The sequence below is a fragment of the Myotis brandtii genome, unplaced genomic scaffold, assembly GCF_000412655.1.
Source record: "Myotis brandtii unplaced genomic scaffold, ASM41265v1 scaffold86, whole genome shotgun sequence".
In the NCBI taxonomy this organism is placed as follows: Eukaryota; Metazoa; Chordata; class Mammalia; order Chiroptera; family Vespertilionidae; genus Myotis; species Myotis brandtii.
Window position 1 is genome coordinate 1,527,897 of NW_005371503.1, and position 15,788 is coordinate 1,543,684.

At 42.2% G+C, this 15,788-nt stretch overlaps 1 protein-coding gene across 2 annotated transcripts in view; it reads right to left on the reverse strand.

The window, feature by feature from the left end:
* The window catches only part of DDIAS (DNA damage-induced apoptosis suppressor), a 32,544-nt gene that overhangs the window by 12,094 nt on the left and 4,662 nt on the right, over positions 1-15,788 (reverse strand). For both annotated transcript variants that reach the window (XM_005884826.2, XM_014532224.1), the window contains 2 exons: positions 13,274-13,368; positions 2,626-2,754 (listed from right to left, as the gene is read on the reverse strand). In XM_005884826.2, coding sequence (XP_005884888.1) covers positions 2,626-2,754; positions 13,274-13,293 — 149 coding nt within the window. In that variant the 5' untranslated portion in view covers positions 13,294-13,368. The remainder of the gene's footprint in view (positions 1-2,625; positions 2,755-13,273; positions 13,369-15,788) is intronic.

Below are 15,788 nucleotides of genomic sequence, written 5' to 3' on the forward strand. Positions count from 1 at the left end.
TGGCTGCCGGCCACCATCTTGGCTGGCAGTTAATTTGCATATCTCACTGATTAGCCAATGGGAAGGGTAGCAGCTGTACGGCTAATTACCATGTTTCTCTTTTATTAGATAGGATACTACTCAGCCATAAAAAAGAACGAAACCTTACCATTTGTGACAGCATGGATGGACCTAGAGGCTATTATGCTAAGTGAAATAAGTCAGTCAGAGAAAGACAAATTCCATAGGATTTCACTTACATGTGGAACCTTAAGAACAATATAAATGAGCAAAGAAAACAGAAACAGGCTTATAGATACAAAAAACAGACTGATGGGAGCCAGAGGGAAATGGGGTTTGGGTAAAAAAGATGAAAAGATTAAGTAGTACAAATTGGCAGTTACAAAATAGTCACAGGGATGTAAAGTACAGCAAATAGTCAATAATCTACACTAATAAAAGAGAAACATGGTAATTGGCGTACGACCGCTACCCTTTTCATTGGCTAATCAGTGAGTATATGCAAATTAACTGACAAACAAGATGGCGGCTAATTTGCATATGTCCGCTCCAAGCCACAGACTGAGGCTTTAGGCCTAGGCCGGGGAGGAGCCAGCCAGCGATCTTCCGCAGCGGGAGCTGGGGGTGCCCCGGCCCAGGCCTAAAACCTCGGCCTGAGGCTTTAGGCCTGGGTCAGGGAGGAGCCAGCCAGCGATCTTCCGCAGCGGGAGCTGGGGGTGCCCCGGCCCAGGCCTAAAACCTCGGCCTGAGGCTTTAGGCCTGGGTCAGGGAGGAGCCAGCCAGCGATCTTCCGCAGCGGGAGCTGGGGGTGCCCCGGCCCAGGCCTAAAACCTCGGCCTGAGGCTTTAGGCCTGGGTCAGGGAGGAGCCAGCCAGCGATCTTCCGCAGCGGGAGCTGGGGGTGCCCCGGCCCAGGCCTAAAACCTCGGCCTGAGGCTTTAGGCCTGGGTCAGGGAGGAGCCAGCCAGCGATCTTCCGCAGCGGGAGCTGGGGGTGCCCCGGCCCAGGCCTAAAACCTCGGCCTGAGGCTTTAGGCCTGGGTCAGGGAGGAGCCAGCCAGCGATCTTCCGCAGCGGGAGCTGGGGGTGCCCCGGCCCAGGCCTAAAACCTCGGCCTGAGGCTTTAGGCCTGGGTCAGGGAGGAGCCAGCCAGCGATCTTCCGCAGCGGGAGCTGGGGGTGCCCCGGCCCAGGCCTAAAACCTCGGCCTGAGGCTTTAGGCCTGGGCCAGGGAGGAGCCAGCCAACGATTGTTGATGGCGGCAGAGGCGGGGAACCAGGGCGGAGCCAGCCAGCAATTGTTGACTTGCAGTGGCTGCAACAGTGCGGTGATGGGGCTGGTGCCTTCCCCTGATCAGCCCGGTCGACTCCCACAAAGGGTGGCCAGACTGTGGCTTAGGCCCACTCCCCAAGGGAGCAGGGAGCAGGTAGTAGGACATCCCCTAGGGCTCCCAGTATGTGATAGGGGGCAAGCTGGGCTGAGGGAACCCCCTCCCCAGTGCACAAATTTTTGTGCACCGGGCCCCTAGTATTGTAATAACTCAGTATGGTGCCAGATGGGTACTAGAAATATAAGGGGAAACACTTTGTAAGGTATATGATTATCTAACTACTATGCTATACACCTGAAACTCTAAAACTAATACAAAATAATACTGAATGTGAACTGTAATTGAAAAAAAAAAAAACTACTTTAAGGCTTTACATACCACTTCCTCCCAATAGGAGAAAACTATGATCAATATGTGTGAAATTCAATTTGACTTGTTTAAATAAATGATAAAAACTTTTTGGGTAGCTTAGCAGTGGGGTGGGAAGGGATAGGAGAGAGGATAGATAGTGTCTGAGCTACAATTCACATTTTAAGACAGGAAAAGAAAGTTCTTAGTATCAGAGAAAGATTTCTAGACTAAAGAAACTATGGGTCCCATTAAGTAACTTAGAAGGGCAATTCACATCTGTTTGGGTTAGGTGGATAGCTTATATGGATAAGTAAGTACCCCTCCCTTACTCATAATTTTTGGAAGAGCGCACACACACACATACACAAATAAAGTTAATATGGTCCTTCATATGAAAAGAGTATCATATTCACATACGTGTGTGTGTGTGTGTGTGTATGTGTATATATGATAATTTTATATGAATGATCAAAAACTTCCCATACATATATTTTTTATATCTGTACATCTATGTGCCTGCTTCTTTATATACATCATGGAACCTTTTCAAATGAAATCTTGGAACCCTAACAGAAGGATGAGAATGGAGGTCTTGCTGAAATGAAAGTGGGGGCCAGAGCCCATCCTACTTGTTAGCACTATCTATTATTCCTTCTCTAGTCCCCATCTCCCAGTCTAGAAGCATGAACCCTTAAGACTCTACAGAATGTAATTTGAAAACCACCACTGCTCTAAATCTTGGAGGTTAAAACAAAGAAGAAAGTTCACCTTATTAAATACAAAGTACCTACTATAGTTTTTATCACTAAGGATTTGGAATTCAAAAAAAATCTTTAGGTGGAAATGAAATCTTTAGTGGAGAAATGAAAGTGGGGAATTTCTGTTTCCTGCAGCAGCTTGCAACTGACTTGTATTTCCTCTCTTATTTTTACAGACTTTACTTTTACCTTTTGGAGACTAAGATTATCCGAGAGAAGCACTTTTGACATGAAGGATATATAAAACTTGAACTTTGGAGAGCAAGAACTGAGGCAAGAAGAAATTTTCTTCTTCTATTCATGTATTCACGTTGTGGCCTGAAAAATAAAATAGTCACTGGGGTGAGTGGCAAATCTTTAATTGTAGGTGCGTAATGCATTTCTGAAGAAAACCTCTTAACCTCCACTGCAAAGCCAAGAGATGTCTTTTCTAGTAAATGTCAATGTACTGAAAAACTAATTTTCTTTTCATGCTTATTTAAAAGTATTAGTAGAAAGAAAAGAAAATTTAAAACAGAATAGTTCAAACAAACATTCTGTTTCTGAGTAAATATTTCATTCTCAATAATTCAGGAAAAGTCATTTAGCTTTTTTCACATCTTTATAAGAAAAGCTATATAGAACTTTATTGGATCTCAGTGTGTACATTTTTACACAGGTTAAAGAGAAAGAAAATTCATATTTTGCAAGCAGAAAAAGCAAAATGTTATATGGTGAAATGAGAGTTCAAAGTGCTTTAAGATACTTGAATAAAGCATATTTGAGAAATCCTATATCATAAAAGCCTAATATGCTAAGTCTGATAATTCGTTTGACCATTTGACCAGTCATTATGATGCACACTAACCACTAGGGGGCAGATACTCCAACCACTAGGTTAGCTTGCTGCTGGGGTCAGGCCAATCGGGACTGGGCGAGATGGGCTGGACATGCCCTGGAGCCCTCCCACAGTCCCTCCCCGGCCCCAATTGTGCACTGGTGGGGTCCCTCGGCCTGGCCTGCACCCTCTGGCAATCTGGGACCCCTCGGGGGATGTCGGAGAGCTGGTTTTGGCCCGATCCCTGCAGGCCAGGCCGAGAGATGCCACTGGTGCACGAATCCATGCACTAAGCCTCTAGTAAAAAAATAAAATAACAACATTCTACTCTTTTATACTCTTAAAAATTTCAAATGTTGGTTTGTTTACCAACATTTAAAACTGATTAGCTTAATTACAGTATAAAATAAATGTCTCTGCATATGTTCAAAATAAAGCTGTATCAATAAATTTTCATTTGTAAACACATGGCAAAAGCTTTCAATTTCTGAGTATGGGTGGAACTGTTTCTGAGACTGGCATCCACAAACTTTGACAAAGTGAAAGTCACAGTTAAAAATCATAATAAAACTTTTAGGCATAACTCTTCAAGGGATAATCAGAAATTTAGAAATGTGGTGATGATGAAGGGAGATCTTAAAGTGATACTAATCTTGCCCATAATCAAAATGACATTTCTATGAAAATAAAATCTTGCCACCTAAGGCAGTAAGAAACTTGAAAAGATGAAAGATAAATCTATAATAATAAAAGTGTAATATGCTAATTAGACTGGACGTCCTCTCGGATGTCCTTCCAAACAAAGCTGGGGCTGCGAGGGAAGCCTGTGCCGGCAGCCAGGGGAAGGAAGGCCTACTCTTGCACGAATTTTGTGCATCGGGCCTCTAGTAGATTTATATAACTCACTGAGCTGCCTTATTAAAGGGAGCAGAAAAAAAGGCTGATATTGCCTAATTCTTTGTTGTTATTCTTACTTTGGGGTCCTTAAATATAAGACTAGTAAGGTCCTACCAAAAGCACATTTGTATTCCTAGATTTGGTTTTTATTTTAGGCCACATGGCAATCTCTAAGGACAAGGTAGAGAAGGTGATATCGGATCAAGGGGAAGGCAAAAAGAAGGGTCACAAAAAAAGCATCTGCCTTCTACCTCTCCTCTAAAATCCAGTTTAGGGTATAGGGTGTAACACAATGGCACACCTACCTGTAAGCTATGACACATAACATAGAGCAAAGCTCCCTCCTGAAAATGTCATCTCTTACCTGTTTAAAATCCTTCTATTTAGAATGAAGCCTCAATTCCTTACAATGGCCTATGAGGCCCTAGATCACTTAGCTCCACCTCCTTGACTTCACCTTGACCACTGCACTTCAAGCCACACTAGCCTTCTTTCTGCTCAACTACACCAAATGGTTTCTCTTCTCAGGCTTTTGTGCTTACATTTCTCTGTGCCTAAAATTTTTTCCCCTTAGTTCTTCAAATAGCTGGTTCATCCTCATCCTTCAATCTTTAACTCTAATGTTAACCCCTTTTAGAGAGCCCCACTTTATCTCAAGTACACTTCTTAGTTTCTGTGACATGTATCACCTATCTTATTTCTTCATGGTGCTAATCATGCTCGTGACATAAGCAACCATGAGAATGCATCTATTCTACATATGCATTGTTTACTCATTTTGGTTTGTTCTTCCCCTGCTAGTCTGAAAGTTTCATAAAGACAGGGACCTGGTCTATCCTGTGCTCTACTGTATCCCCAGTGCTTAGCACACAGTGAATTCACTATAAATATTCAGTGAATACATAAAAAACTATAAGCAGAACCATGCAATTTAAGAAAATTTTATATGTCATATAATAGAATTTTCCTCCTTTTCATTGAAAGCTCTCTTCAAAGCCTTTCTTTATTAACAAAAAGAATGACTTTTCTTTTTTCCCACATCTTATACTACTGTACTTCTATAGTCTTACATGTTTTTTTCCTCTCTTCTATTTGGTTTATTCTCCCCAATGTATTCTCTCGAGTCTCTCTTCCTTGTTCTTTATGTGCTAGTAATTTATGCTAGAGAACACAAAATAGTACTATGAGTTGTGTTCCTTATTCCCTTCCCCACCTTCAAACACTCCCCTACTGCAATGTTTCACATTTCTTTGTGTGTGTGTTCTTCCCCCCTCTCCCCCTGCCCCTGCCCCTGCCCCGACTCCTTCCTCTGTCCAAAATGTTCTTTCACTCTCCTTACTAAGGCTTATTCTTCTTTAAAATTCTTTTCAGGGCTCTTCTTCTCCTGGAAGCTTTCCCAGGTTTAGTAATCCTACTTTATTTATTTAAAAAATATTTTATTGATTTCAGAGAAGAAGGGAGAGGGAGAGAGAGATAGAAACATCAATGATGAGAGAGAATCATTGATCAGCTGCCTCCTGCACACCCCGTACTGGGGACTGAGCCCACAACCCGGGCATGTGCCCTTGACTTAAATTGAACCTAGGACCCTTCAATACACAGGCCGACACTCTATCCACTGAGTCAAACCAGCTAGGGTTAATCCTACTTTTTAATTTACCACTTACCAACTTATAGTAAATTTGTTTGTGTGCTTTTTAAACGTTTTTTTTTTCTTTTTTTAAATCCTCACCCAAGGACATTTTCATTGATTTTTAGAGAGAGGGGAAGGGGAAGGTGGGAGAAGGGGAGAGAGACACACACACACAGAGACAGAGACAGGGAGAGAGAGAAACTTCAATCAGTTTCCTCTCCCATGAGCTCCAACTGGGGCTGGGGATTGAAGCCACAACCTAGGCATGTGCCTTGCCTGGGAATCAAACCCAAGACCTTTCAGTGTATGGGATGACACTCCTACCGACTGAGCCACAGCAAAAACTTGTTTAATATGTGTTTCTCAGGAACCAGAGCAAGGACCATCTTTTTATATCCCCATGCCTAGCTCAAAATTTGTCAATCTGATCTTTAGTTATTAAATTTTTTCCTGATTTTCAGTTTTCCTCTTCTTGAGCCAGTTCCAACAAATATCATTCGACATAAAACACCATTTTACCAAATCACAGAATAATTTTATATGTCTATATACATTACAGTACACAGAATAGTTTCATATATGGTGCCTTAATTAAGACTTATTTTAACCATTGCTTACATTTTATCCTCATTTTGGATTTATTTTCTTTAATGTGGTCATATGAGCAGAGATGATTTTATTTAGAGTTCTAAAATAAAATTTTACATTGTACCAAAACTATATTGGCATGCATCAAATCATATTCTTCACAAAATTATTATCAAATTCAAATTTTAGGAAATGGATTAAACCTGTATGATGACTAGGACACTGTGCCAAGTGTTGTGGGGAAATTTAAAAAAATAAGACACTTCCTGTCCTAAAATGTTCACTGTCTAACTGGGCAGACAACTTACCAATAAATGAAAAACATACTAGCAGAAATATTTGGGAATTAATTTCTAAGTTAAATGTATAAGAACTAATTGCTATATTTTTAAAAGGAAGGTTGGTTAAACTGTCTTTAAGGATTTACTGCACTCTAGTGGATAAAATAAGTATGTCTAGAAAATTATAACTAACAAATTTGAGAACTGAAATGAAAAAGGTTATCAAATATTTATGTTTTACCTTGTAAACCCCAGAAAATTGCAAAAAAACTTCCCATTCATTGTCTGGTGGACAAAAATGTAATAATATCCTTTTAGATAGTTACTGTTAGTTATTCTTTGCTGTTTCCATAGTGTTTCCTTTATGATACTTGTCATCTAGTTTGCTTTGTCTCTCTCTCTCCTGCTTGACTTGCACTATAGTGAATCCAGGTTTGATGCATAAATGAATGAAGCATTGGGAATGAGTAAATACTAAAGTTAGGCAAGCACAATGATAGACTTAACAATTTCATATGTGGTATTTCTTGAAATTTATCTTTCTTTTTTATTTTATTAGGGAGGTTGGTAATATAGTACTACATTTATTTCAGCTCCATCATAGTCAGCAAACCATATTCCGGTGGGAGGCTAAGTAGGGGTGGTGTGGTGAGAGAGTGGAGCAGGCGCACAGGGGGCTGCAGCAGAACAAGGCTAATGTATGGGGCACCTGAATTCTTGGTTTAAAAACCCCTTTATCTTGTTTCAACTATCAACTTATTATCAGCCACAAATCAATTGGGAGAAAGGGAGGCTCAAAGGATGAAAGACAAGTGCTTTCACTGAGCATCAGAGAATAATGCCAGTGTACTGAGGAAACACATCTACATTACTTCCCCTAAGGAACAGAATGTGGTACATTCTGTGGTACAGAATAAAAGCGCTAAGAGAAAAAGAAGCTGATCCTGAACCAGAGGAAAAGAATTTCCAATTAAATAAATCTCTAAAGAGCAAGGTATACAATTAAATCTAGTAGAGCTTTATTCTATTATAATCATTCGCTAATTTTGTTACTTTATGAAAAAAAGTAATCAATTAATCCTCAATTTCTTATACCTACTTGTACTTTTAATGTAACTTTGTTCCATTACCATCAGGAAATCCTTTTACCATCTGGGGGAATAAATTCCCATTTACTTAGCAAATTCACAGAAACAGGGTTAGAGAAAGTTCCAAAGGATAGGCAGCCACTCATTGCTTTGGAGAATAAGCTATCTTTCCATGCTGGTCTGTAGCTTTTGACCCTCTCCGCCAACTCCCAGGTCTGATGACTTTTACTTATTGATTTCAGAGAGAGAAGAAGGGAGAGAGAGAAACATCAATTTGTTGTTCCACTTATTTATGCATTCATTGGCTGATTCTTGTTTGTGTTTTGACTGGATAGAACCCGCAATCTTGGTGTATGGGTATGACACCCTAAACAACTGAGCAACTTGGCCAGTCTCGGGTCTGGAATTTTGATAAAAGAAAAAGCTTGTTCCTCTTCCTAAAATGCTGAAACTTGGTATTTTTTTTCTGACTTTGAGCAAGAAAGGAATGGCAATTCAACTTAATTAAATAAGCCTAACTGTCTTAAATCTCTTCTATTGTTTATGGCTTTATTTTATTAATATATATTTTTTATTGATTTCAGAGAGGAAGGGAGAGGGAGAGAGAGATAGAAACATCAATGATGAGTGAGAATCATTGATCTGCTGCCTCCTGCACACCCCCTACTGGGGATCGAGCCCGAAACCTGGGCATGTGCCCTTGACTGGAATCAAACCTTGGACCTTTCAGTCCACAGGCCGAAGCTCTATCCACTGAGCCAAACCGGCTAGGGCTATGGCTTTATTTTTAATTATAATTTGTCATTTTGTCTATCTTCCATTTAAACTGCCAAATATGTTCACATGCCTGAATTTTCTACAATATCGTTAACAAAAAGACTTAAAATAATAAACACTGCATTTAGAAATGTCTTCCTTCCACAGTTTAATGAATGCCCAGTACATAAATATTAATTTATAGTCACACAGCTTTGAAGTTTCTTAGCTCTCTGGGCTGTCAGGAAAAACGTAAAACTTAACAGGGCACCAACTCATCTGGCCCACATGTGAAACTGAAAAAGCCTCAGATTATTTTGAAACAAATTAATTATCAGAAAACCAGTGCATGCCTTAGGAAGAAATGGAGTTATTAATTAATTGCATTATCATATGTAATTATATCATTAATGTAACCCCTTTTTCACATGGTCAGTCATTAATTCCAACACTGATGTATCCATATTTGTAACAGATCCTGTTTTATGTTAATAAAATGGCCTTATGGCTCTTAACTACTCATTATAAGATATATATTTATTTATTTTTATTGATTGTAGAGAGGGTAAGGGAGAGGGAGGGAAAGAGAAACAGAGATCTGAGAGAAACATCGATGAGTTGCCTTCTCTACCCTCCCCCATTGGGGACCGAATCTGCAACCTGGGTATGTGCCCCATCCAGGAATCCAACCGGTGACCTTTTGGTGTACAGGACAAGCAAGCCATACCGGCCAGGGCTAAGACACATATTTTTCACCCTGGGCCCAGGAATTAGTTCCAGTTTATCACAGGGCTTACTCAAGTTCAAATAGCACTTTGGATTTCCCACAAATTAAAGGGTCATGATACTCAGGACTTTTGCTACTGTAGGGCATTGCTCTGAAATCAGGAAGTCCACACACTGGGTACAAAGGTGTGTGCACTACAGGAAGTGCTATAGCAGCAGGGGACACCAATGTGCCCCACATTTCTAGGGTTTGTACTCCAGTCTGGCCAGGACAATCCCAATTTATGCCTCTTTCCCAATTTAGTTCCTAATAGTCCCCTTCTCTCCTACTACCACTTTAAATGGCTCTTGGTTCGGGCTCTGAATTGCACGGTCCCTCTATGGTGTCAGGGTGACTGCCTAGGAGAGGGTATCAGCATCAGCCGCACACTCTTCACCTCCCTGCAACAATATGGGTTTTTATGTTGAGTCCAGATATCTGACCCCTTCCTTACTGTGAAAATCATTTGGGGTTTTTTTTTGTTGTCCTTTTCGGCCTGTTGGCCAGAGTGTTTAATAACTTTAGTCTTCAAAGAGAAATAATCTCTGTCCACTTCTCTATCTAGAAACCTCCCTGAAAAAACCTGATGATTCAAATAAATGAGTAACTGGTAAATATCTGGAACTTCACCTCCAAATAGTATTTAAACCTTTTCCCTGGCTGGGTGGCTCAGTTGGTTGGAGCATCCTCCCATACACCAAAAAGTTTGCAGGTTTGATTCCTGGTAGGGGTACATATCTAGGTTTCGGGTTTAGGAGGCAACTGATGTTTCTCTCTCACATGATGTCTCTCTCTCTCCCCTTCCTCTTTCTCTAAAATCAATAAGCCTATCTCCAGGTCAGGATTAAATAAATAAGTAAATAAATAAACAAATAAATAAAACTTAAATTCTCAAGAGCCAAAAAATAAATTTTGTTTCTCACCCCCTATGCCCATGACAATGTGTGGATACTTCTTTGCTTTCTTTAACCAAAGGGTCCTTATTGCCAGAAGCTAAAACCAACAGTAGTTAGCATATTAATGCAAAAAGACCCACTGGAAGGCCAATGGACTTTGATATTCAGCAGGGCTGAAAATCCAGCATAATATTGCCCTGCTGTGGGCTCAATGGCTCAAGGCAATTTCCTAACCTGATAATCCTTATACTGTTTACCAAACTTTACCTTTGATCTGCTTGTATGCATTGCTAAAGGACAAATGTTTATTCAAGTAAATAAATAGTGGACCAGACCAGGGAGCCAGGAACCAGTACCCTGATTCCTGGTTCCAGTCCGTAGCATGCGTTCCCGAAAAGTGACCCCACAGAAAGTGCTCATTTAAATTGGGCTAAAAAGGAAAAAAAGTCCCCAACGAACCCTTCAGGAAGAAGTGCTCATAATTGCTCACTTAAACTGGGCAATGAGGACCTGTGCCCTGAAACCAGTCTGGAGGAAATGCTCAGGTGAAACTAGCCAGGACAAAGTGCACACAGCACCGCACACCAGCTGGCTGAATTGCACCCCTCACCCAGGGACCCCTCTGCTCCTCAAACACTGGCTACACCTAGAATAGCGAATTTGCATTCAGGTCTCTCCATGACCCTTAGAGGACCAGGCCTGACCTCACACAGTGCTGTGAAGCCACCAAAAATTAACTGAAAACAAACAAACAAACAAACAAAAAAAACCCCCACACAGCAATTTCCCACAGCAATCCCTTCCACCAAAGTTTGCTAGAACCTCTGAAGACCGCCCCTGCCCCCTGAGCAGTCCTTGCATAGGAGACATCCCCTCACCTTTTCCTCCCAGGGTGGCACCTCCTGGGATAGATACTGAGGAAAAGCAAGTTCTCTCAGAACAGAAGCAACCAAATGTCTGCAAGTGGCAGCAGGATGATTCATGTGTTCCTTTTGCTCTGCACTCAGGTAAACTGGGATGGGAAGTAGTGCACTCCCAAATTTGGTCCAGAGGCAGTGCTCACAAAAAGTGGTCCCACAGGAGGTGCTCAATTTGAGCCTGGAGGATGTGTCCCTGGGAGACCAGCCTGGAAGCTGTGCTCACAAAAATGTAGCCGCACTGGAAGTTCTCACTTAAATTTGGGCCAAAGAACATGTCCTTAGCGAACTGGTCCATAAGATGTGCTCACAAAAGATGGTCTCAGGTGAAGTGCTCACTTAAATTGGGCCTGGAGGACATGTTCTAGGGAAGTTGTTCTCAACCTTCTGGCCCTTTAAATACAGTTCCTTATGTTGTGACCCAACCATAAAATTATCTTCGTTGCTACTTCATAACTGTAATGTTGCTACTGTTATGAATTGTAATATAAATATCTGATATGCAGGATGGTCTTAGGCGACCTCTGTGAAAGGGTCGTTCAACCGCCAAAGGGGTCTCAACCCACAGGTTGAGAACCGCTGTTCTAGGGGAAACTGGTCCAGAAAAAATGCTCATGTGAAAAGAGTGGAGAAAGTGTTTACAGAACTCTAGCCAGCTGAGTGCACCCCTTACCACAGGCATCCCCTCTGATCCTCAGATGGATGGAGAAATTGCCTCCAAGTTTCACCTTGCTCCTTACCCCAGGCATCCCCACTACCTCTCACAGGTTGGCTGGAAGTAAATGGAGCAATGCATTTAGGTCTCTTCTCATCCCTTTCCCCAAGCAGCCAGGCCTACTGTCCATCACAGGCTAGGCTAAATCTGAGATGAAGAATTTGACTCCAGGTCCCTCCTCAACCTTGACCTCAGGACACCCTCTGTCCATCACATACTTGGTGGAGCCAGAAAAAACCCCATCAGCTCCAGGTCTCTCCTCACCTGTTTCCCCAGGCACTCTTCTGCCCATCACATTGAGAAGGCTAAAAAGGGCTAATTCAAATGTAACCCTGATATTTTGGGGGCTAGCAATTGGAATCCATGCCAGCAAGATTCTTGATAACCTATAATTAAGTCATTACCTCCTTCCCAGAAACTGGTGGTCTTGCAGCTGTTACAGAGGCCATAAAACTGTGAACAGTGCACTGCCCTGGAGGGAGGGTTATTAATGCTGGTGCCAGGCCAAACCATCATATATGGCCTGGAGACCCCAAACACTTGGGGGCCTTCTTGCAAGGCCCGTGAAAAGGACCGGAAGCATAATCCATATTTTCGGGACAAAAGACCATAAAAAGAAAGAGATATAAAAAGAAGCCCCCTGCATGTTTCAGTAATCAGATTTAGAAAGCTATTCCCTGAGTCCGCTGGCATAATTAAACAGTGTCCCTCCATTTCTTTAAAGCATCACTTGATTTTCTTGGGTATTCTGCAATAATATGCTGGGCTGGTGTCAGGATGAATTATTTGCCTCCAGGTCTTGCCCTTTTCGCCTGGAAAACCTGGCTAGAGCCAAGATGCAGAATTCAGCTTAAGGACTCTCCTGGCCCATTAATCTCAAGACACCCTTGGCCCTTCACACCATGGCTGGAGCCAGGGGAGAAAATTTCCAGGTTTCTCCTTGTCTTTTAACCTATGAACCCGGGACATAAAGCCACACCCAAAGACTCCAGACCCCAGACACATAGCTAAAAAGATTTGATACCAGACCACATGGCATGGATTCCAATTGCTAGCCCCCAAAATATCAGGGTTACATTTGAATTAGCCCTTTTTAGTCTTCTCAATGTGATGGGCAGAAGAGTGCCTGGGGAAACAGGTGAGGAGAGACCTGGAGCTGATGGGGTTTTTTCTGGCTCCACCAAGTATGTGATGGACAGACCCTGGGGATGGAACCCAGATCCATAACCAAGCCCTTATAGCCAGACTCCAGAGTTGGAGGCGGACAATGGACCCCAGTTGCTGCCAGACGCAGAGGCTGAACCAGATCCTCATATGTAAACAGACTCATGACTCAATAAAGAAAACTCATGACTCTCTAAGTTCATGCAGCTAGCCACACAAATGCAGAAAAGAGGAAAATAACTCAAAGCACTTCTAAATTCTACCAAACACTGCAGAAATAGACCAGGAAGGTGGACAGAGTGAATAAAATAATGCCTACCTTTGCTGGCAGATGTTCATGATCCTTCAGGCGCAGCAGTTTCCAGAAGTTAGCAGTGTCTTTGCCATTAATTTCATATGGCCAGTTCATCAGTACTGTGGATAAAAAAAAATACTTTATTGCCCTAGCTGGTTTGGCTCAGTGGATAGAGCGTTGACCTACGGACTGAAGGGTCCCATGCTCAATTCCAGTGAAGGGCACACACCCAGGTTTCGGGTTCGATCCCCAGTGTGGGGGCATGCAGGAGGCAGCCGATCAATGATACTCTCTCATAATTGATGTTTCTATCTCTCTCTCCCTGTCCTTTCCTCTCTGAAATCAATAAAAATATATTTAAAAAAAATTTCCTCACACTTTGTAAGTTCTAACAGCTGGGCTAATAATCAAATTAACAAGCAATTCAAAGTTTAATACAGGTTAAGGGGAGTTTGCATGCAAATGAATAGCAAAAACAATGAGGTAATATTGGGTATATAGGACATTTTGGAAAATGGGGGAACAGGGTCTTAGACTATAGGCGAAACGGGCTATAAGCAGGTAATTTTAAAAAAGTGCAACATACGTGGCAGGATAATTTTTTTAAGGCAACCTCCAACGCAATAGTACATGGGGCGGGGGAAGTAAGGAGGTCAACAAACTCCTGCTTGGAGCCTGAATTTCTAAAGCTAAGGTGATTATGCTAACATTCTCTTCCTAAACCAGATTTTTCTAACTAAATATCTTAGGAAAAAATGAGATGAGAACCATGGGTTCTTTCTCAGTCTTTTGTTTCCTAACAACCAGCTTAAAATCAACACTCCAGGCACAAAACTTTGGCCCTCTTCATTCCCACCTTTGAAACTTTAAATAAAAGTTTTACATCCACAAGCTAAATTACTAGATTGTTCCATATTTCACTGATATAATCACTCAGTCCTGAGAATAAGTTAGTTTAGTTAAATTGTTAAAGCTTATTTCAGGAAACAGTGATGTTGATGTACTCCCAAAATTTACCTACTATTAAATGTCTGATTATTTGCTTATGTGGGAAAAGAACAAACTTCCCTCTAACCTCAAGGTTCTATTTCCTGATCTAATCAAATATATATGAGACAAATTAGCAACAGAAAATAACCAAATTTAAGACATATATATGTATGAAAACCTCACATACATAAGAGAGTCAGAGACTCCACATGCATAAGAGGATCAGAGATAGAAAGGAAACTTGGTTATATAAGACATTCTGAGCTAGGGATGATGTAAGGTACCTTCAAAGTGTCCTTGCAAAATTGTAAAAGCAGAGGCTTAGTAAAAGGTGCTATTCCCAAGATGTACACTAGATGGCAGCAAAGAAGAATATTTACTGGCGGCCTCAACTCAGATGTTATTCCTAAAATCACACTAGCTGGCAGTATGCATCGGTTTTGAAAGGGGACCCACTCTGAGAGTAGAAGGTCCACTCACATCAGCTCCGGGTCATATTCATGTTGGGAAAATTATTTAAAGTCCTGTAACATGAGCTCAGTTCTGGGTCCTGTGACTGTGGACAGAGGTCCCTGTCTGAGACAATAGTGGTTCCTGTCAAACCAGCTCTTGGTCTTGTTAGTTTGGTAAAAGTCCCACCTGAGAGAATAGTGGATTCTGTCACATGAGCTTTGGATCCTGTTACTATGGGAAGGAGTCCCACCTGAGAGAGTAGTGGGTCCTGCCACATACACTTTGGGACCTACTATTATGGGCATATGAGACATTCTGAGGTAGGGATGATATAAGGTGCCTTGAGGAATTCATAGGGTCCTTGCAAAATGATAAGAGCAGATGCTTAGTGAATAAGCATCTAGTCCCAAGAAGTACACTAGATGACAGCAGAGAAGAGCACTTCCTGGCAGTGTGCACCTGAGTGTATGGAGCTCTTCCACTCTGAGAGCAGGGAGGGTCCTGCCACATCAGCTCTGGATTCTGAGTGTTGGGAGGGGTCCCACCTGAGAGTAGGGAGTCCTGTCATGTCAGCTCTGAGTCCTGTGAGTGTGGAGTGAGTTCCCTCATGCAAGAGTTGGGGGATCCTGGGAGCCTCTTAGGGCAGGACTGAGGACCAGCCATAGCTGTTTGCTCCGCCCTGTTGATTCCCTGAGACCCCGCCCCACCCAAGCTTCCAACAGAGGCTTTTGCATATGAATGGGCTGGCCCTCTGAGATCTAAAAGTACCTAAAAAACTGCAGCTGGGTCAGAGACAACCAGAACATCCAAAAGAAGGCTCAAGGCCCCACAGCAGCTTGCATTGCTTCACAGCTGGGCCTCATATGGGCACCTCCAAACCCCAAAAAAGGAAGAGGAATCCGCAGATCTCTCCGTAGCTCCTGCTGGGTAGCCTCAGGTAGAGGCTAAATTAGCACCTCCTTAGAGATTCAAGAGCCCGTGTACCCAGTGGTCAGAGTGGGACCATCCAGATTACAACTCCTCAGATCCATAAGGGACACACTCAGGGGGCAGACTCAGTGAGCACCAAAGCCCCACTGAAGCAAGTCTTGCCCCA